Source organism: Dasypus novemcinctus, chromosome 7, assembly GCF_030445035.2.
Source record: "Dasypus novemcinctus isolate mDasNov1 chromosome 7, mDasNov1.1.hap2, whole genome shotgun sequence".
Classification (NCBI taxonomy): Eukaryota; Metazoa; Chordata; class Mammalia; order Cingulata; family Dasypodidae; genus Dasypus; species Dasypus novemcinctus.
Genome location: NC_080679.1, coordinates 115,973,616 through 115,996,541, shown reverse-complemented (window position 1 = coordinate 115,996,541; position 22,926 = coordinate 115,973,616). Strand labels below are relative to the sequence as shown.

At 40.2% G+C, this 22,926-nt stretch overlaps 1 protein-coding gene across 5 annotated transcripts in view; it reads left to right on the top strand.

Annotated features, from left to right (window-relative positions):
- Positions 1–22,926, top strand: part of MGAT5 (alpha-1,6-mannosylglycoprotein 6-beta-N-acetylglucosaminyltransferase) — a 377,154-nt gene that overhangs the window by 231,943 nt on the left and 122,285 nt on the right. For all 5 annotated transcript variants that reach the window (XM_058301096.2, XM_058301094.2, XM_058301097.1 and 2 more), the window contains 3 exons: positions 1,267–1,436; positions 4,104–4,238; positions 9,753–9,886. In XM_058301096.2, coding sequence (XP_058157079.1) covers positions 1,267–1,436; positions 4,104–4,238; positions 9,753–9,886 — 439 coding nt within the window. The remainder of the gene's footprint in view (positions 1–1,266; positions 1,437–4,103; positions 4,239–9,752; positions 9,887–22,926) is intronic.

Genomic DNA, 22,926 nt, shown 5'->3' with positions numbered 1-22,926 from the left:
TTGTTGTGGAACATTTTTTATAGATGATGAGATAGTATCATCAGGCTATGACCACTAACTATGGTCTATAATGTACGTTTGACATATTTTTCCATACCCTCTTATTATTAACACAGTACATCTTTGGCATTGATGCAAAAATACTCTAGTATTACTGTTAACTGTAGTCCATAGGTTATATTAATTGTATTTTTCCCATGCTTCTGCACATTCCCACCACTCTGCAATAGTGACGTACATCCCTTCTAGTTCATAGAAGGACGTTCTCACATTTGTATTATTTACCACAATTTTCATCCACCTCTGGGATCACTGTGTTATTCAGTCCCTAGATTATCAAATCTGCATTTTAACCAAGTCTGTAAATCTACTTACTAATTTACTGTAAATAAAAGGACTACAGAACATGTTATCCAATATCATGGGATTATAATCAGCAAAATCCAGACTTTATTGGAAATATAGTCCAGTTTCTTCAACAAATAAATTACAAGCATGCTTCCCCAAAAAGTGATAAGGGATTACTCTGGATTAAAGGAAGTTAGGGGACATATCAGGCAATTATAATTCATTTGACTTTTGAATTGAATGCACTTAAAAAAAAAGAGAGACAATTGAGGAACTGTGAACACAGGATATTGGAAAATATTAAGGAATATTATTACCTTTCTTAGATGTGATAATGTTATGTTTTTTAAATGAAGAGACAATTCTTTTAGAAATATGTACTGAAATATTTACAGATGAAGGGATATGTTGTCCAGGATTAGCTCCAAAATAATCTGGAGGGATTGGGAGAAAATGGGAAGAATAGATTAAATAATGAGTTAATCTTTGTTGCAGCTACATGATTGGTACATTGAGAATGACTGAATTATCATTTCTGCTTTTGTTTTTGTTTGCTGTTTTCCATATTAAATGATTTAAAATATTCCAACTGTGGAAAAGAATCCAGTATTGTTAAGAGCTATTTCATTGTCCTGGCTTACTTTCCTTTAATTCTGATTTTCCTGATATAGCAGGGTTTTCTGCTCACGGCTCATTCACATTGCCACACCAAGGGCAGTAATAGCTTTCTCATTTCTTACATTAAACACTATTTCCTTCCTTTCTTTGTATCTTCTAGAAAAATGGCATGCCCCACCTTGATAACTCATTAGAACATAAACATGACTCTGGAATCGCCCAATTGCTTTTAGGTGTTTTGCTGTGGAGTTTGTACTTGGTTTAGTGGGAATCAGCCTGTGTCTTTTTTTTTTCTTTCAGGTCCTCGTTCACCTGGGACTCCTGACCAAGGAATCTGGATTTAAGATTGCAGAGACAGCTTTCAGTGGTGGCCCTCTTGGTGAATTAGTTCAGTGGAGTGATTTAATTACATCTCTGTACTTACTGGGCCATGACATTAGGATTTCAGCTTCACTGGCTGAGCTCAAGGAGTAAGGAGATTACTTTTCAATTTTAAAATCAGAGTACAAAGAAGAAATTGTAAACTCAGAAAGTCCTCTATTAGTGTGTAATTTCTTGCAGAGGAAAATGAAAGTGATAATTCACTAAACAGGAGATAAGAAGATTATTTTCAGGAGCTAAATACATACACTGTGGAAAGGATAATATGTTTTCATTGTAGCTGCAGGCTTCAGAGGCTTCATAAATGAATGCCAGCCAAATTCAAACTAAAGAGCTTATTGTGTGCTATTACAGGTGCTTCCAACATCTGCAGCCCAAAATATTATTGACTTTTCTAATTCCCTGTCTCTTGCTGAAATTCATACCATTCCCTACTCACCATCAAGTTTTCTGAATCTTAAAACAGTATGGGTTCCTGTTTATAATTTAATTTGGATGGAATGAATTTCCTGAAAGCACTGGGTCCAATCCTTTTCCAATTAGCCGGCTTTCAACTCTGAGCCTGTTAACTCTACCTGGGTTTTCTCTTTCACTGAAATTTGCCTCTAGCCCTAGCCCTCTCTTAATCCCTTTCAGATGGATGCAGCAGGCTAAGCAGGACTCTTTTCTAGCCCCTTCCCTCCTTTTGGATACCTGTCCACAAAGGCTTTCTACTGAAACAGCCAAGTTATCACATGGTAATTGATATTGTCATTCTTGGTATTACTGCTTTCATCTCTACAACTGCCAGGAAGAAGGCACGGACCTTGGACAGTACACAAGAGACTGCTCTGGGCAGCAAAGTCTTGGACAATAAATTAGGAGCAGTGTGGAACAAATATTGTTCTAACATTCCTTCCAGCTCCAAAACGTTCATTAAAACTTCTGTGCCACAGTGCCCCTTTCAGATCTACATAAACTTGAGATTTGCTGAACCCTTAATCACCACTCCTGTCCTTTTGTCATGCAGCTTCCTAGTACCTTCCTCCTGCTTGCTTAATATACTTTGGATTCATGACCTGTAAAGTAGTTACACCCACACCGTTAGCAGTCATGTGTTCAGCACTTTCTTTCTGTGGGCTGGTTCTTGCTATGGGATATATAAAGAAGACCAGCATGTCAAATAGTTGTCAATCTTTCAATCATTACATCACAATGTGATTAATGCCAGTTGTGGCATGGATGCTAGAATATAAGCACTGGGAGTCTGGAAACTGTGACTATTGATCACTGTTGTGTATGTAGCACCTACAACAGTGCCTAGCATACGTGTATTGAATGAATGAGTTAGGGAATGAATAAATGAATAAAGGAGCAGATGGGTTAATAAATAGAATACTGTGGGAGGACCAGGGAGGACACAAATACTCTTGGACACAGCAAGAAAGGCATGTAAATATAGAATTTGTCAGGCAGACTTAATTGTGGGATTCTTTAAGCACACTGGTGACAGGGCCAGAAGTGTTGTACTGAAGACAGTGGAAGCAGCATACAGTAGCAGTTCCCAGACATGCCTGCACTTTAGAAGCACCAAATTCCAAAGCCCAGACCACCTCCCAACCAATTAAATCACAACCTTTGGGGATGGAACACAGACACAAGTATTTTTGAAGACCCCAGGTGATGTCAAGGTGCACACAGTTTGGAGCCACTTGATAAAGGGGTCAGCAAACTTGTTCTCTGCCTGCTTCTGTAAATTAAGTTTCACTGGAATGCAGCCATACTTGTTTATTTACCTTTTCTCTGGCTGCTTTCATGCTACAAGGACAGAGGTGAGTAGTTGCCACAGAGACTGAATTGACCTGCAAAGATGAGTGTTTTTACTATCTGGCCCTTTACAGAAAAGGTTTCAGACCCTTGGGATAGATTCCTGTGCATTTAAATTGGTTTTAAGGAAGCTAGCTTTTCTAAAGCCCCCAGTTGAGGACAAGGTGCTGGAGCAGTGACTCTAGGGCCCTGGGTGTGGTTCTTGTCCTTAGAAGTAGGATGTCTATGATTTGGTGAAGCACTGTGGTAGGGTATGAGCAGGAGGATGATTCATCTGTGATGAGTGATTTTCTAGGTGAATGCAGTACACTTGGCCCTTTTTACTCCCATTTGTGCAGTAGATTGGTGCTTTCTGAGATGGATGGATGGAGACAAAGTATAAGCTATTGTGCTAGTTCTGTAATACAATCTAGTTAAGGAAAACAGTGGTACACAAGAAAAATCAGGGAACAGGACAAGACACTGTTGAAAGGCATTTACAGGAGGGGGGGTAATATGAAAGTAATAGTCACTGAGTGTCTAGGATAAATGAGGCAATATCTCTTCAGTAGCTCTTGTAGTTCCCCCAAGAACCTCAGAGAGGTTCCGTATCCAATCTCCCCCTCCATATTTTTTTTGGAGGGTCAGGAAAGACTCAGGTTAAATAACTTGTCTAAGTTTCCATAGTTGCTAGATGGTAGAGGCAGATTTCGACCCAGATCTTCCCTGATATCAAAGGCTATGCTCATTCTACGCCACCATGTGCTTTTGCAAGAGTCAAAATCAGGGCTCCAGGTGGGCCCTGATGGGTGGGAAGAATTTTAACAGGCAGGCAGCAGACTTGGAAGGGTCATGCTGTCCTCTCCAGGTTTCTTTGAATGCCTTTTTACCTATTAATGTTGCCACCTGCAATGCCTTGAAGTCAAGGATTTCTTTTTTTTTTTCTTCCCCTCTTTCTGCCCTCTCTCTAGGATAATGAAGAAGGTTGTAGGAAATCGATCTGGCTGCCCAACTGTAGGGGACAGAATCGTTGAGCTCATTTATATTGATATTGTGGGACTTGCTCAGTTCAAGAAAACTCTGGGACCATCATGGGTTCATTACCAGTAAGTGATCTGTTCTCTTCTTAATGATTATAGAGATTTTTTAAAAAACAAGGTTTACATACTTGCAGATGGAAAAAGCTTATCAAATATTATCTTTTCAACAGTGTGGAGTATGTTTCTCATTCCTAATTGAAATTCTTCCCAGTGACTTTTTCTTTCAAGGGCTAATCACTATTTTCATTGATTTCTTAAGAATGGAAAACAGGTGTCCAGCCCTCTTTTTATCTTCCCTTATCCTTAGTATTCCTCTCCCAGGACTACTACACATACCCGTTTAATCAATACAGATTTTGCTAAAATATGAACAGGGTCATTTCTTGTGTTCCTTAGGTTCCACATGATGAGTTACTTCTCTCACCTTCGCCCTCATCAGTATTGTTATTCTCAGAAGAGAAAACTGGGAATGCCTGTGTGTGAAGGCTGAGGTCCTGTACTTTTTAAGATAAGCGTCATGTTTAACTTGAGTAGGGTACATATGTTAGTCTATGTACTGCCTTTGAAATTTGAATGAGTAACTCAGCATTTCCACAGCTGTGGGTTTAAGATGACTATTTGGTATTTGAAATGATTAGCCAGCACAAACACAGCACTGGATAACATAGAATTACATAATGAAATTCATTAATTTTTTAATTTCTTTTCAGTTTTTCTGAGGAAAGGCTTAGTTTGATGCTATTATATCTCCCATACTTCTTTTTATACTTGCATGTATTTTTAACGAAGTGAGAGAAGCTGTTCAAGTCTCATTCTTCAGAGGCAAAAATACTTACCTTGAATTTAAAATACTTTTTTTTTTTTGAGGGGTTTTATGGTTTCTTGGTTACCTTCCATTTATTGCAGTGGATACTGGCTTTTGTTTATAGTCTTGATAAAAATTTCCTTTAGAACTTAAGTAAATTACGTTTTTAAAAAGTAAATTTAAATAAAGATTATATTTTCTTAATAGTATAAGTGGTACATAAATTTGGTAAAAAAAAAAATTGTGAATTAGTAAATACTGATAGTAAATGTTGACTTACAATTTGAACCAACTTGCTAAGAGAAGATTCTGAAAAACCTTTCCATTAGTATAATACAACTTGGAAATTCTTCCATGTGTTTCTTTTTTATTGTCATGGGTAAAAGGATATGTTCTTTTGACTTAACCAAGAAGTGAGTCCCAGAGACCTGAAGTAGGTATCTCTTGTTAGTTTAGAGTTTAATGTCAACTTTAATCTCCAACATTATGTCTGATTGGCAGTCTGTAAGAAATTAACAGTTCATAAAATTGAAAATATTATGGATCTTCTCAGAAATACAGAGAGGGGGAAATACCCACTGTTGACTGCTTGCAATTATTTTTCCACCAGCACTGGGCACTCATGGATGAAGAATGGGGCTGACTGATTGCATAACTGTGCTGTTTTGCTTTCTTTGGTTATAGTTCCATGAAAAGGCAAAATTAAAATCTTGTTCAGGGCCATATTATCCCTCTACCTTTTTCATCAGGGTTTCCCTGTCTTTGTTTTGTTTTCCTTGAAACCTTGGTGAATCATAGACCATCCCATTTGTTCTCAATCTGTAGAAATAACCATCTTTCTTCTTGGTTCATAAGTCATATAGTAATCAATTTTTCTTTTTTAGCTATAGCATTAAGAAAATAATGACTGACAGAAGCTATTGTTTCTGGCATTTTGCAAAAGACAGACATCTGATAAATGTGAGAAAGGAATTGGGTAGTAGAGTCACCCCCTGACTCATACATCCTCGCTTTTAAGAAGAACTATTTGGACGGAAAAATATACTGAGCAGTGATATTTAGGTCCATTAAAAAGGGTGATTTTTGGGAAGCAGATTTGGCTTACCTGATAGAGCGTCCGCCTAATGTATGGGAGGTCTAGGGTTCAAACCAGGGCCTCCTGACCCGTGTGGTGAGCTGGCCCACACGCAGTGCTGATGCATGCAAGGAGTGCCGTGCCGTGCAAGGGTGTCCCTCGTATAGGGGAGCCCCATGTGCAAGGAGTGTGCCCTTCAAGGAGACCCACCCCACGTGAAAAAAAAAGCGCAGCCTGCCCAGGAGTGGCGCCGCACACATGGAGAGCTGATGCAGCAAGATGACACAACAAAAAAAAAGAGACACAGATTCTCCGTGCCACTGACAAGAATACAAGTGGACACAGAAGAACACACAGCAAATGGACACAGAGAGCAGACAACAGCGGGGGGGTGGGGGGGAAGGGGAGAGAAATAAATTAAAAAAAGAAAAAGGATGATTTTGTTATTGAAACGATAACTGTTGATTAGTATTTGATTTTTCTGGATAGAAAGACACTATCTCAGGGAGTTTTTCAGACCAGTACAGTGATTATTCCTCCATTCTTTAGAATAAATCATCTACATTAGTGACATTAGCTGGCAGGAGGTCTGTTAAGACTTTAGCCCTGAAGTCTTTGTGGTATAAAGAGGCTAAGATTTCATCAAAAGGCCAAGCTAGGTACTCTAGAAAGGTTTTTGCCCTTTTTTTTTCCTTTTCTATTTTGGAGGTTAGTGATTGATAGGGTGCTCCATATTCATCTTGGTGGATAGCAGATGTTATGAATGTCATTAAATGTAAAGTTAATCCTCTGATCTTTCAGTTAGGAGAAGAAGAATTTGTAAACTGTGTCCAATTTATGTAGGGATCCAGGAAATTCAATTAAACAAACTTAAATACCTATATGCTACTAGAACTCTGCTACATACTGTAACATTCATATCCATTTTGCTTCATAGGAGGCCTCTGCTCACAATGAAGGCAGTCAGGAAAGTGAGATGTAGATAGTCCAAGACACCATGTTTTACCTCAAAATCCAAACCAGGACATAGGTCCTGGAAGGAGGTTGTGAGAGTCCATCTCACAGAAGTGCGGCCAAGGGCACTGGAGACTTTCCAGGGGTCATTGGCATGGTTGCAGAGATCCTTATTAGAGGAAATCAGCTGTCTGGCACAAGAACAGTATCTTTTTAAGTCAGTGGTCTGCCCCTGATGCCCCGCACACACACAAGACATTAGAGGAACAGCATAAATATTAGAAACATAAGCAAAATTCTATAATGCACAGATATAGAAAGTGACTGGAGAAAGAAAATGATATTAACCTCCTTTGTCCATGGTCAAGAACAGCCTCTGGCCACTGGTTTATGAAACAGATCTGGATAAGACAGAAAACAGGCAATGGTTTGAGGCTCAAAACAAAGCCCCAAGTCTAAAGACATAGATTTTTACATCTCTCAGAGACATTTGATGGTTCTATAGTGTCCTATTGTGAGGAAGCCCAGCATCACGCAGCTTCCATCTCTGCACTCTATGAAACTGCAGGCTTTCAGGAGACTCCTACAAGGCATCTTCACTCATCAGCGTTTGCTCTAGTTATCCAAATTAAAAATATGGTCACAAGCCGAAGCTAGAAAGGAACGTAGACTCTTAGGAAGACTCAACTGCAATTAAATGAAAGGAGCTAAAGCCTTTAGGGCTAAGGTTCCTTCTGACAGGGTGGCTTATTTCTCCCTGCTGTGCTGCACAGAGCTCAGTCCTCCAGGGGTCACATGGTGCTGTGGCCAATTCTGGTACTGGAAGTGTGAAGTGTCTCTGGCCAGGAGCAGGACATTCCACAGCCCCCCCATGACTGTGTCCTTCCAGAATGTCTCTTCCTCCTTCCTGTTGCATTCTGAACATTGTCATCTTTCTCAGAAGAAATATGCTGGGCATAACCACCAGTTTCTCTTTTGTCTTATTTTTAAAGGGAAAGAGTATGTTACAAAATGAGCGTGTTTATTAAGAGGAGAAAAGGAATGCTTCGAGCTCTTCATAGACCAGGGAAAACAAGCATCAATCAGTCCCATTGGGTCCTAATCAGTCCCTTGGGGTTCTAGCTCTCCTTTACCTGGATTGTGGATTCCCATTACTGTGCTCCTTTTGGCTGCTATACTGAGGACATGTTCTTGGAGTTAGTGCCAGAATTGTCACTGATGACAGCATGGTTAGTGAGAGCCACACAGTAACCCAAAGCAAGGAAACTATTTTTGTGGCCAGCTTGAATTTCATTTTGTGGTCATGGCACAGCTCCTTCCCACCCTCCCTTTTTCTTTTCTTCTCTTCCTTTTCTAGACAAATGCTGGTGATTGCTGATGAAAAAAAAATCATCACCCAAAAATGGCATTTTACTATTGCTTCTCTTGGAAAATTCTATTTAGAGTTTGGGTTTTGTTTTTTTTTCTAAAAGGCACATTGAAGTAAAAATAAAAAGTTAGAAGAATGGCATCTTCATACTGGGGGGAAAAAAGAAATTGAGTCAGATATTTAAAAGTCATTGGTATCATCTCATTCCACAATACAGGTTTTGAGCTTGCTTTATTTACTTTTATCCTTATTGGTCCAGTATGTTATTCAGAGTTATTATATAGAATGACTGAAAACAAAGTTGTTTTAAATGGCTAGTCAAGAGCTAAATTTACCTCAGTGTTTCGCAAATCAGTGATGAAATAAGTGTAACAAAATCAATAATTTTTCAGTATGAATTCCTTCATCCTGATTGGTCATTCTTTGTACAATCTAAACCAAGGGTCAGCAGTTTTTTTCGGTGAAGAGCCAGATAGTGTTTTGTTTCTCTGTTGCAAGTGCTCAGCTCTGCTGTTATGGCTTGAAAGCATCCATAGATAATATGTAAATGATTGGGCCTGGCTCTATTCAAACAAAACTTTATTTAAGAATGCTGAAATTTTAATTTAATACAATTTTCACCTGTCACAAAATATTCTTTTTTATTATTATTATTCTTTAACCATTAAAATTGTAGAAGCCACCATTAGCTTGTGGGCTGTATAAAATCATACCACGTGACACTTTCAGCTGCAGTTTGCTGTAGTTTGCTCTAAGACTTTGCAGAAACAGCCCACATGAAATATCTTCAGGGTTACTTCTTCAGTCTCTGGGTAAAAGGAATAAAGTTTTGTTATTCCTTTTAATAAAGGAATAAAATATTTGTTATTCATGTACTTGAATATCACCACTACCCATTGAGCAAGATTTTAAGCTTTGCCTAAAATCAAATAACTACCTGATAAACATGTTGCAGGATTCCTGAGTGATATTTATGCCTTATGCTTTGAGCAGAATAGGACCTCTAAACATGATAGTGCTTTGTTTCTTCAACAACTATCCATTAAATATCTTCTGTATACTTGGCCCTGGCATGGTACTAGGTGTACAGCAGTGAACATGTCATCTAGTTCTAGTCTCCCTGGGACTTTCGGTTTAGCTGGTATTTGCATGATATTCTGTGATTAGTCAACTAATCTGAAGCAAGTGGTATCTACTGTGTGATGGCTGAGGCACTGAACTCTATAAGCTATCCTGAAACCTCATACTTCCTTCCCAGTAACATTTCCAGTGAATGATTATCCCCTGAGGTAGTCTCTGAGGGAGGGTGTGAAGCTTTTACCTGCTGCATTTTGGAGTCCAGGTCATAGTTGTACACGCATTGCTTTTTTCTTTCAGGTGCATGCTTCGAGTCCTAGACTCATTTGGTACGGAACCAGAGTTTAATCATGCTAATTATGCCCAGTCCAAAGGCCACAAGACCCCCTGGGGGAAATGGAATCTGAACCCTCAACAGTTTTATACCATGTTCCGTGAGTATTCATATTTCACCTCCATTCCCAGAATGCCACCCAAACTGGATAAGGAAAATAAATTTTGTAGCCATATATTTTAGATCTGAGTTTCGGGGCCCTGAATTGTGGAAATATGTCCTGTTGAGCCTTTTCCTTAGAATTACCTGCATTTCTTTTATTAACATTGAAAGGCCATTTGAGTGTTTTGTGAAAAGCTTGGAAATGTTCTAGAGAAAAATTCAACATGAAGTATCATCAGAAACTTACTGGGAAAGGACTTTGGGTTGACTTTGGATTGGCATGTGCCAGGTGGCTTCCATGCCCCACAGATGGTGGTTGGTTCCCACTTTCATTACCAGTGAGGAATGAGGCCTTCCACATTGACACATTTACCAAAGAATTAAATCGTCATTATTTATGCATCATACCTTTTTGGAAAATTAGCCTTTAAACTCGTTTCATACTTTACTGATTTCTGAAGCACCAGGCCCAGAATGAAATTTCGCTTTCCTTGGCTGACCTGCTGTCTATGTTGTCAACAGCAGTTATTATTTTATGAAATAATGTGGTGATGACAGCACACCAAAAATTGTGGAACTGACTGATCCCAACTGCAAGGCTCTTATAATTTTTCTGTTTCTGTGGTATCCTCTCCCCACATTCACAGTGACTACTGCAGTCAGTGCTCCTGCCTCCAGCCTCATCTTCTTTTTAGGCAGCCTAGGGCTGTGGTGCTAAACAACCAAGTTTAATAGTGTTTGTGCCACTATTATTTAAGTCAGTAGGCCCCTTTTAATGAGGTTAGGTCCTCTTCTGGAAATGATAACGCATGAATGAGTTCAACAGCTTATTTGGATGCTCAAAGGGAAGAATTCTCATTTCTCAATATTTTTAGATAATTTAAGTCAGAGGTTTCCATCCTAGAATGAATTTCTGAGACGAGAATCTGTTTCCTTTGCTGAGGCAAGGCTCAAGGGACCCTCGCCCTGCCTCCTCCCTGTGGTTGTCCTCCCTGCTTGTATGCAGCCACCTGGGATTGACCCTGGCCTCCTCACCAAATGTATCAGAGCAAGCTCGGGGGACTAATGGTTGGGTGGTAGGTAAGAGGAGAGAAATTAAGAAGGGTTAGGGATGAGGAGGAGAGTAATTTAAACAATCAAGTAACTGGTTTTTAAATGTTCTTTGTAGCTCAGAGAGATTTGTGAGAGTGGGTGGTGTGTATCATAAACATTACTTCTTACTGTTCCTGGAGCACTTTCATCCTACTCTTATACTCCAACCCAGGGGCATGGTTTAGGGGCAGCCTAATTTGGCATATTAGGTGACAAATGCCTATCACCATGGCCAGGCAGGGCTGGAAATTTGCCTGCAGTTTGACTTTGCCGGGAGACTTTGAGGACCTGGGATATGAGACAGAACCTGTGTTTTATGTCAACGGAGATGAAATGTTAGCTGTGTCCTCAGTGCCACATGTCATGCCTGAGTGACATGGTGTGTGTCTGCCCTCCATGAGATGGTGTTTCCCACATTCAGTCAGTAGAGGAGAGGCCTTTCCCGAAAGTATAAAAATTCTCTGAATGTTGAAATTGGGGCCTACTAATCTATTCCATCCTCCATGGATGGAAGATTCCAACAGTATTGGTTGATGGAACAAAAAGAATTTTACTGCTTAAAAGGTAACTTAAGAATACATGGATAACTTCATTTTTATCTTGGAAGATGGGTAAATTTCCTAACAATGACTCAGAATTCAGCAGGGTTCTGGGGAAAAATTGATATATTTGAATATATTTAAAAGGGGGGGGGGAGCCAATCTTTTTTTGCCCCCTTACCCCCCGGCCAAAAAAAAAACAACCACCACACTATCAGTAAATTATATCACAGACAAAGGGCTAATATCCCAAATATATAAAGAATTTCTGAAAATGGAGAAGAAGAGATTCATGGTCCATTTGGTAAATGGGCAAAAGCTATTAACAGACTGAAGGAAAGAGAAAGTCGCTGCCTCCAAGTGTATGGAATATGGAACAATGGTAACATCAGTCACAATAAGAGAAATGCCATTTAACTCTGCACCAGGATACCATGTCCCACATATGAGCTTGGCAAGAATCTGAAAGTTTTACAACATAACTTTTGTGCAGGTGAGGACAAGGGCAACCAGCCACTTCCTACCCTGGTGGAAGAATGCAGCCTGGGATTGCCCCTGTGAAAGGGTGTTGGTCAAGAGCCAGCAATACTACCTATTCATTTTCCTTTTGACTGAGCAGATCCTTCCCTAAACACCTATCCATGAGATACACGAGAAAAAAAGAAGAAATGACATGGGTATAATGCCATTTGCATTGGCACTGTGTGCAATAGGAAAAGATTGGAGACAACCCACATGTTCACCCAAGGACACTGAGTGAATAATTATGGTCTATTGATAGGGTGAAGTACTATGTAGCTGGTCACAAGAACAAGCATCTCTACTGCTATGGAGGGGAATTTCTAGAATATATGAAGTGATTTTTTTAAAAAAGTGCAGACCAGAGGACTCCTTTACATATAAGAAAAGTGTAGAAGAGGAGTGTGTGCATATCTTGTGTTTATACATTTGCTTATATTTTGAAAAGATATCCTGGAAGAATAAATAACAAACTAATAAGAATGATGATCTTTGGAGGAGGGTATGTGCAGGGACAGGGGTAGAAGACAGATGTCTCTGAATGTAAATTGGTTTGATTTTGTAACCATGTAAATGGTTTACATAATTTAAAAATAAAAAGAAAAACCACTAATTACTACTAACAAATTTTTTAAAATGAAGCAGATTGAACTATGAATTAAATTGCTGTTAACTTCTCACGCAGTAAATAATTATTTCAAGTGCCTTTAAAACATAGACCTATACATTTGTAGTGGAAAATATTCATATTGCTGTTTGAAACTAGTTTAGATTGTAGATATGTTGTAGGAAACAAAATTTTCAGTAGACAAGAAGGGGGAGTAATAGTATAAAATTAAAGAATTTAAGTAAAGAGCCTATACTCTTCTGCTTGAAGAGGAAATATCATTAGGAACTCATTTTTTTCTCTTTAAAAATGAAGTGTTTCCTAACTCTGTGGAAAGGCTAAAGAACTCAGATTGATGTTCCTTTAGTCCTTTTCCCCACTAAAGGAACCACCTCCTAGTCCTAGGATAAATAGGTCCTTTCAGGTCCAGGGATAGGATATGCTCAAGATGGGACAGAATGCAAGAGAGCTAATAAAGACCATACTGGTGGATCAGAAAAATACAGGAGCCAATTGGAAGGTCCTGCATCATCCAAAGATGGGGGACTGTGAGCACAAAAGAGAACAATGATGGTGGTGGATTGAAACTAAAGAGATGGAAGGAAAAAAACCTCCATTTTTCCATAATGATACTCTGAACAAACCAACAAACCCACAAAATCCAATCAGTCGCCTTTGTTTTGATCTGTTTATGTGGTGTAATACGTTGATTTTCTTATGTTGAACCATTCTTGCAAACCAGGGATGAAACCCACTTGGTCATGGTGTATAATTTGTTTGATGTGTTTTTGAGTATGATTAGCAAGTATTTTGTGGAGGATTTTAGCATCTAGGTTCATTAGAGAGATTGGTCTATAGTTTTCCTTTCTTGTGGCATCATTGTTGGGCTTTGGTACTAGGGTGATGTTGGCATCATAGAATGAGTTAGGCAATGTTCTCTCCACTTCTGTTTTTTGGAAGAGTTTGAGCAGGATTGATGTTAGTTCTTTCTGAATGTTTGGTAGAATTCACCTGTGAAGCCATCTGGTCCTGGTCTCTTAGATGGGAGGATTTTGATGACTAATTCTATCTCGTTACTTGTGATTGGTCTGTTGAGCTCATCAGTTTCTTCTTTCATCAATGTAGGCTGCTTGTGTGTTTCTAGGAATTTGTCCATTTCCTCTAAATTATTCATCTTGTTGGCATACAATTCTTCAAAATATCCTCTTACGATACTCTTTACTTCTGTAGGGTCAGTTGTGATATCCCCTTCCTCATTTCTTATTTTATGTATTTGCATCTTCTTTCTTTTTTTCTTTGTTAGTCTAGCTAAGGATTTGTCAGTTTTATTAATCTTCTCAAAGAACCAGCTTTTGGTTTTGCTTATTTTTTCTAGTGCTTTCTTATTTTCAGTTTTATTTAGCACTGCTCTAATCTTTGTTATTTCCTTCTTTCTACTTGCATTGGAGTTAGTTTTTTGTTCTTTTTCTAATTTCTCAGATAGGCAGTTATGTCTTTCATTTTAGCTGTCTTTTTTTTGTTCATTTTTCTTTTATAATATAAGTATTTTATGGCTATGAATTTCTTTCTCAGTAAACTTTTGCTGCATCCCATAGGTTTTGATACGTTGTGTTGTCATTTTCATTCATTTCAAGATAGTTACTGATTTCTTTTGTGATTGCCTCCTTGAGCCACTGTTTGCCTGTGAGTGTGTTGTTTAACTTCTGTATCGTTGTGCTTAATCTGCTTTTCTGCTCCTTACTGATTTCCAGCTTCATTCCATTGTGGTCATAGAAATTACTTTGTGTAATTTCAATCTTTCTGAATTCCTTGAGAGTTGTTCTTTGGCCTTGCATGTGGTCTATCCTGGAGAATGATCCATGTGCACTTGAGAAGAATGTATATCCCATTGTATTTGGGTGTAATGTTCTGTATATGTCTGTTAGGTCTAGCTCCTCTAATGTATTAACCAAAGTCTTTGTTTCTTTACTGATTCTCTGTTGAGATGTTTTGTCTAGTGGTGATAATGTTGTATTAAAGTCCCCCACTGTAATTGTAGAGGCATCTATTTTTCCACTTAGTTTTTCCAATGTTTGCTTGATGTATTTTGAGGCACCCCAGTTAGGTGTATAAATGTTTATGACTGTTCTTTCTTCTTGATAGATTATCTCTTTTATTAATATATACTCACCTTCTTTGTCTCTTACAGTAGTTTTGCATTTAAAGTCTATTTTTTCTAATATTCATATAGCTACTCCCACCCTTTTTTGGTTATTATTTGCATGTAAAATAGTTTTCCAACCATATACCTTTAGGCTTCTTGTATCCCTGGGTCTAAGGTGAGTTACTTGTAGACGGCACACAGATGGGTCATATTTTCTTATCCATTCTGCCAATCTGTGTGTCTTGACATGAGAGTTTAATCCATTAACATTCAGTATTATTACTGTCAAGGAATTACTTACATTAGCCATGTTTTCTTTAGGTTTATGTATGCCATATGTTGTTTTTATTTTTCTTTTTAGTTCTTACTCTGTCCTCTAACTTTCCTGCTTTTTCCTTTCAACCTGTAGAACTCCCTTTAGTATCTCTTGAAGAGCAGGTTTCTTGTCGACAAACTCTCTTAATTTCTGTTTATCTATGAATATTTTGAACTCGCCATCATTTTTGAATGCCACGTTTGCAGGATAGAGAATTCTTGGCTGGAAGTTTTTTTCTTTTAGCACCTTAATTATGTCATACCATTGCCTTCTTGCCTCCATGGTTTCAGATGAGAAATCAGCATTTAATCTTATTGAGCTTCCATTGTATGAGATCTATCACATACAATTTTCTGCTTTCAGTATTCTCTCTGCTTTCAGTATTCTCTCTTTGTCTTGAGCATTGGACAATTTGACAAGTGTATGTCTTGGAGTAGGCCCGTTAGGATTTTCCTGTTTGGGGTGTGCTGCGCTTCTTAGACATATACGTCCATGTCACTCAGTAGGTGTTTTGCTAAGGAAGAGGCAGAGCCCCAAAACACAAAACTAGCAATTTATTCAGCACTTGATGTGTACATGATCAAACATTGATAATAAGTCAAATAATCAGTTTTTGATTCACTAAGCTAATTAGATAGTACAAAAGAAAGTGAAAGTATATTTACAGACACTCACCAAACTGGGGAAAACCCAATGTCTTGTCTTCACAAGGCTAGGAAGTCCCATTCAACAACTGGCCAGAGTCCTGATTGGAATTTTGGTCCCAGGCAGAGCGTCCTCTCCTGGGTAAGACTTCAGTCAGCACCTGCAGGGGCCTCCCCTTTTAAGGGGCCCAAAAGTTTGGTTGCTATGATCAACAGCAGATTAATGGAGATTCACACAGTTCTTCATAAATCAAATATAAGCATTCTTATATCAGTAGGGTTGGGAAATTTTCAGCCATTATTCCCTCCAACACACCTTCTGTCCCCTTTCCTTCCCCTTCTCCCCCTGGGATGCCTATAATGCATATGTTGTCATTCAAATCCCTAAGTTCCTGCTGGATTTTTTCTATCTTTTTATCTATCTGTTTTATTATCTATCTAATTTCAGCTATGCTGTCTTCCATATCACTGATTCTTTCCTCTACCTGTTCAAATCTGCTGTTATGTGTTTCTGGTGTATTTTTTATTTCTTGCATTGTACCATTTGTCACCATCTGTTATCTTTTTATGTATGTTTACATTTTCTTCAGTATATTCTCCCAGTGTCGTCTTAATATCCTTAATCTTTTCCATCACTTCATTAAGTTGATTCATGATATTTGTTTGGTCATCTCTGATTAGTTGTTTCATATTCTGCATCTCCTCCTGTTTTTTAGTTTGTTCATTGGACTGGGCCATGTCTTCCTTGTTATTTTTTGTTGGTGTCTAGGCATCTGTTTATCCTGATGGATTTATTCAGTTGATTAGCTTCTCTTTCTGCTCTAGGGTTTTATTCTATTGTTGTTTTTGTGTGTGTGGTAAGGTTTCATTTTGACACTTTGTTTCTCTTATTCTATTTCTTTACTGTTGTCTGTATTCCCTTGGTGAAAAAAATTTGGACCAGAGAAAAGGAAAGAGATAAGAAGAGAAAAAGAATAATAGAAAAAATCAGTAAAAGAAAAAAAAGGGAAACCAAGAAGGGGAAACACAACAAACAAGAAACCAGACAGCAGCAACTAATAAAAGAGAGAGAGAAAGAAAGAGAAAAGAAAAAAGAAAAAACAGCCTTCCTCCTTAGGCCCTTAAGGAGCTTCTCAGGCTGCCATTTTTCATCAATCAATCACCCTGCCTCCTGCCCTCTGCAGGTTTTGAGCCAGGTTTTAGTGAGTAAAATAAGGGGGGGAAAGTAACCTTTAAAAAAAAAAAAGAGATCTAAGAAAAGCTAATACAAAAAGAAATTCTATATGTTTTCTGTCATAAAGTATCAGCTGGATGCCTGATAACTCAGTGGATCACTTCTCTAAGAGCTGGGAATGGAACCAGGGACCTTGTATATGTAAGGTGGGAATTCCTCCACTGAGCTAAACTGTCTCCTTAGGTTAGTTAGCCTTTCAGAAAGCTGTCCTCCCTCTTTCCATTAGGCAGGTTAGATTCCTAGAAGTTTGCCAGACCTATGCTGATTAGGTGCCAGTCGGTTCCCATGTCCTCTCTCATTTGATTCCTCTCTTTACTTGGGTGGTTGGGCATGACAGTCTGCCTGTCGAGATCCCCCCTCTCCTCTCCCTGTTGGGTCAAGGTCCCTTCCAAGATTCAAAGGGGGCTCAGCTGACAAAACTTACCACAAAGAAACCACTCTTCACCCTCCCAGACCCCTCTTCCTCCAGGAAATGCCCCCTCACACTCCACTTATAGCAGGGAGCCTAGGCTGTTGGCCCTGAGGGCAGGGTATATGTGCTTCCAGCCACAGGGGCGAGCAACTCACAGTATTCCTTGGGCTTCTTTATCTTTCCAGTAACCTCCTAGATGGCTCAGAGCACCTTCCTGTTCTATATATATCCAAAGCAGCTCTGTAAGATACATCTCTACCCTCTCTCTGCTCCTTTGTTATGAGAGGGTTAGACTCTGCCTACCCACCTTGGTACCATTTTCCCAGGAATCAGTCAGTCACCTTTGAATGGTGCCAGGACACCAACTCATTACCCTGAACAATACAGGAAAAGAATCCAGCCTTTATCCTGCCTTGTAGGATAAATTGTATTTGAAGATAATCAAATAGTTGATGAAGGAAAGTTGTGTTAATTATAGAGAAATCACAGCTAATAAATGCAGGAGGAATAACAGAATTAGAAAATCAGCATTTGAAAACCCCTAATGAAACAGTGAATCATCAGTGGATGCTAACTCCCTCAGGGCAGAGGTTGATGGAAAACTCCCTCATGGTCGAGGCTGTCTTGATTGGAGGAAATAGGGAAATAAAGAAGTTTAAGGTCTTTGTCATGATGAGATGAGTGTCTGCACTGGAGGAATTGCAAGAGTACATGGTATTTCTTACCCCGCTTTCCTTTTTTTTTTTTTTTAAGATTTATTTTCTTTATTTCTCTCCCCTTCCCCCCCACTCCAGTTGTCTGTTCTCTGTGTCCATTTGCTGCATGTTCTTCTTTTTGTCCACTTCTGTTGTTGTCAGCAGCATGTCAGAGGCATAGGAATCTGTGTCTCTCTTTGTTGCATCATCTTGTTGTGTCAGCTCTCCGTGCGTGCAGCGCCATTCTTGGACAGGCTGCAGTTTCTTTCGCTCTGGGCAACTCTCCTTATGGGGCGCACTACTTGCGCGTAGGGCTCCCCCACGCGGGAACAACCCTGTGTGGCAGGGCACTCCTTACGTGCATCAGCACTGCGCATGGCCAGCTCCACACGGGTCAAGGAGGCCTGGGGTTTGAACCGCGGACCTCCCATGTGATAGACGGATGCCCTATCCACTGGGCCAAGTCCGCTTCCCACCCCCTGCTTTCCAGAGCCTACCTCAGAGATCTGTGGTGCAGCCTTGAGAGGGGGGCCCTTCAATCCCACATGACAAAGGAGCTGGAGTCCAGTTCAGCCACGACTTCCCTGTAGAATCCTCCATTCTCTCGTCCTTGGGGTAAATGTGACTATTCTAGTGGTCTGAATGGTAAGACCATTCCTTTGAGTACAAGAAAAAAAATGTCAGAAGTTATATATATTTCTACCTTTAGAAAAAGCAGGTAAATTTACTAGTACCTTAGCATATGTGTTGGTAGTTATTATATAATTAATGTATAAATACGCACATATAGTGTAGTGGTTTGAGTCTTTTGTTGACCCCAGAAAACTATGTTCTTGGGTTGATCATTCCTGTGTGTATAAAACCTATTGTAGATGGGACCTATTTGGTTAGATTTAGTCAAGGGACCTTCCGTTTGGTTATCTCACTTCAGTAGGGCATAATCCAGGTTGGGTCTTAATCCTTTTACTAGAGTCCTTTACAAACTGGATTGATACAAAGAGAGGAGACCACCACAGAGAGAAAAACTTCTAGAACAGAGAGAAGCAGCAAAGGGCAGCCAGAAGCTAAAAGCAATGGAATAGAGGAGAAGGTAGAGACCGGCAGACCCCACCATTTTGCTCTGCCATGTCCCTGATCACCCACAACTGCAGCTTGGGGAGAAGGCATCTCCTTATGAAGCCTTGGTTTAGACATTGTCACAGCCTCGGAACTGTAAGAAATCCCCATTGTAAAAGCCAACCCATTTCTGGTATATTTTCTATGCACCTTTTAACAAACTAAACATAGTGGAGGTGTACTCTATTTTGTTTACCTTGTTTTCTACTGATAAGGGTGCACAATCACAAGTTTAGAGAAATAGGATGCTATACTTGTAGACTCAAGTCTTCTTGAAGTTCAACTATCCTAGAAGACTTGGCATTGTTCTGACATGTATGGATTATAGAGAGAATAGAGAAGGTCAGTCAGAAAGGGCCCAGAAGGAGGATAAAGAAAGAGAAAATATTTGCTGTTTGCGGACCAACTTTGAGCAGTGAAATGAAATATTCTGGACCAGAATGCTCTTGCTTTCTGGAATACTCAGGGTTCCCTTCTTATTTTAAGGGTTCTTTTCTTTCTCCTCTCATTTCCTCTCAAGTTGGTAGGGTTTCCGAAGTTGAAAAGCCTTGGGTTTCTTTATCGTTTTCCCTCAAATCTCAGAATTTCTCTGGAACATCCTCTTCACTGGGACCAACTGTATTTGCAGTTGGACATTTTAGTTCGTGTCAGCATAGACCTTCCATAACAACTTCCAGACAGACCAGGTGCCAGGCAGCACTGAAGCTGACTAAATCCACCAAGTGAGGTTTTTTCCCCAAGAAGCTGATAAATCAATTTATTATTCCCTGTTCAGCCTCAAGGCCAAGGCTGCCTTTCCTGCCTTTGCTTCTTGTCTAGACACTCTCCTGTCCTCAGAACTGACCCTGAGAGCTTCCTCTTGCCACAAGTGCTTGCTCTAGAAAGGTCAGTTTGGATCAAGGTATTCCTCCTCAGAAAACTGCAGTGCCTTCCCATTGCCCGTGGAGTCAAGCCCACAGCCCATAGCAGTGTGTTCAGGACCTGCAGCACCCTGGTCTCGAGCCCTCTCTCACCTCCCCAGGCCCCGACCCCAGCCTCACTCAACAGCCCACTGGTCTCTGAAGGTGCTAAGGAGACTCCTCATCACCCTTGCTCCTTCAGGTCCCTCCCCTAGCAAAACTGTACTTTTTCTTTAAGACTCTATTTGAATAACTCCCTCAATCTTACAATCAAATTTAAAAAGATTTGTAACCTTATTATAAAAAACAAGGAAGGCTTCCCCCTCCCCAAAGGGGCACTCATAACCCTAAATGGAACCATTTTTTATCATTTAGGGATTTTTTTTCCCTCCTCCCTTTTTCACATGTATATGTTTAGATAGTTGTAACACATTCTTAAATTTCACCTTTTTTTTTTTAAGGACATACCAGGGAATGAACCTGGGACTTCATATGTGGGAGGCAGGTGCTCAATCATTGACCTTCATTCACTTCCCACATTCTTAGATTTGGCACCTACTCCCCCACTCTGTGGCTTTTTGCTTGCTGTCTGCACTCTGTGTCCATTCGCTGTACGTTCTTCTGTGTCTGTATGTATTTATTTTTATTTCCCCTCCCCCTTGCGGGCTGCTTGTTTTCTGCTCTCTGTGTCCATTTGCTGTGTGCTCTTCTGTGTTTTTGCTTGTCTCCCTTTCTTGTTGCGTCACCTTACTGAGTCAGCTTTCTGTAGCTCCTATGGCCTGGGTGGCGCTCTGCAGTGCCTGCGGGCCGGGCGGCTCTCCTCAGTGTGTGGGTGAGCCTTCCTTCACAAGGAGGCCCCGGGACACAAACCCAGGGCCCCCCATATGGTAGACGGGAGCTCAACTGATTGAGCCACAGCTGCTTCCCTGCACCTCCTTTTTTCTCATTTAAAATGCAGGGTTTTTTTTCAAGGTTCTATTCAGACTTTAAAAACCATCATTTACAAGTCTGCCTGAGATTCCATCTAGTGGCTAACACTGCATTTCTTTTTATTTTGAGCTACTTTTGCTTGTTTCTGTTGCTTTTTCCTGTGCCAGCCCTGCGCTCGGCTTGACCCTCTATTTAAACATAATTTCAGTCTGCCTTTCAGTCTACTCTACCTTGTATACATACTGCTTGTTATAAACTCCTGAAGGCAATCTTTATTTTTCACAGCTCCCAATAAGGTTTCTTGTACCTCAATAAATGAACGAAAGAAATCTGCCCACACAGAAAAATAAAATAGAAGGCAGTTGCCAATACCATTGAGAAAAGAGAAATGAGGTTGATGACTTGCATCTTGAGTTCTCCAGTATTTGGATAGTTCTAATTATCTGTGTGATATCTGTTTCACAACTTCATCTGGCTTCTGTACAAACATCAGCAGTGGTAGAACATCTTTGTCTAGTTTTTTTCCCTCTCTTTCCCCAGAGACTGTGGCTGAAGGTAGCCATAGCAGATCACAAGATTCCTCATCCCTGGTTTCAAGCTGGTTTCGTCTCAAACCTGTATTTACATCCTCCAGTTAAAGAATTTCAATAACCTTAACCGTCTGCTTAACCACCTCACTGTTTGTGCCACCGTCATAGAGTATTACTCTATTCTCTTAGTAAAACCTGTTTGCAGTGATTTTTTCTTTTCTCTTCTGGGTACCTGCAAAATATGCAGTGTGGGGACACCATAGAATTTGTCTTCTGGGTACTCACATTTTGTAGGTATAGTCACCTTTGAGAAGATAGTATTTCTTGGTATATGTGGAATTTGGGGCAGAAAAGGCAGGGAATTGAACAGGGCTCGTTGAGTGCAGGATAAAAGGGGTATTCGACAGGGACCTAACCTGGGGTAGTTACTACCAGCAGAGGCTGTTCCTTCTTGCTATTGCTCAGAGGTGTGGCTCATTCATTCTCTCTACCTCCCACCCCCCATCCCTTAATGGAGAAACAGGCCTAAAATCAAAGGGTAAAAGCCCCGGGCCATCCCTGTCTTCCAGTTCCTTGTCTGCCTAGTTGACCCCCACTGATGGCTTCTAGGGCACTGAGGAGTGAAAGCACCTCTGGCTGGAGAATAGCTCTGAGTTGGGTTTATAACTCTCTTCTTCCTGCCTCACAGGACTGTAACTCCCAGCCCTTGCCCTCAAAGGACCTCTCAGGTAGCAGCAGGACCTTGGATCTTGGCCCTTGGAGCTGAGATTGTTTTGCTTCTTTACAGGAGAGCCTCAGACTCTTCTTCCAGGTTGTATCTCTCCCCCTGAGTTAGCATATCCCAGGCGCAGACTCAACACGGCAGGTGGGAGACAGCTGGGCCCAGAAGGGGAATTCCATTCCACATGGGCTCTACACCCACAGAACAACAAAGCCCCTGCTTCCCCACCGCTCCTCAGACTCCTGCAAGCACGCCCTCCATGGATAATTTTCTCCCCATCTTCCCTTTCCTGCCATTTTCTTCCCCCTTTGAAAGATTCTCCCCACAGCAGCACTGGACAGTCTCTACCTTTGGGGCAACTGAGCCCTGGCCTGGCTCTTGGCTGGAACCATGGGAAGGAAGCCCTTCAACAGTGTCCCTGTTGAAGATAGCTGTTTTTATTAACTGAACTATTGTCTTTTTCATGGACCAAAACTTTTTTTGTACTGTTCCCTTATTGATGTCACCCAGTTTTAATAAAAAAAAAATTTTCTGAAGGAAAAAAAAGATTGGGGATCTGGATGTATTTAGCTTTGGGGCCTTCCCATTTTACCTAGGACCTCTTTTCCTTTGTAACCCCCCATGCACACCCCTACCCCAAT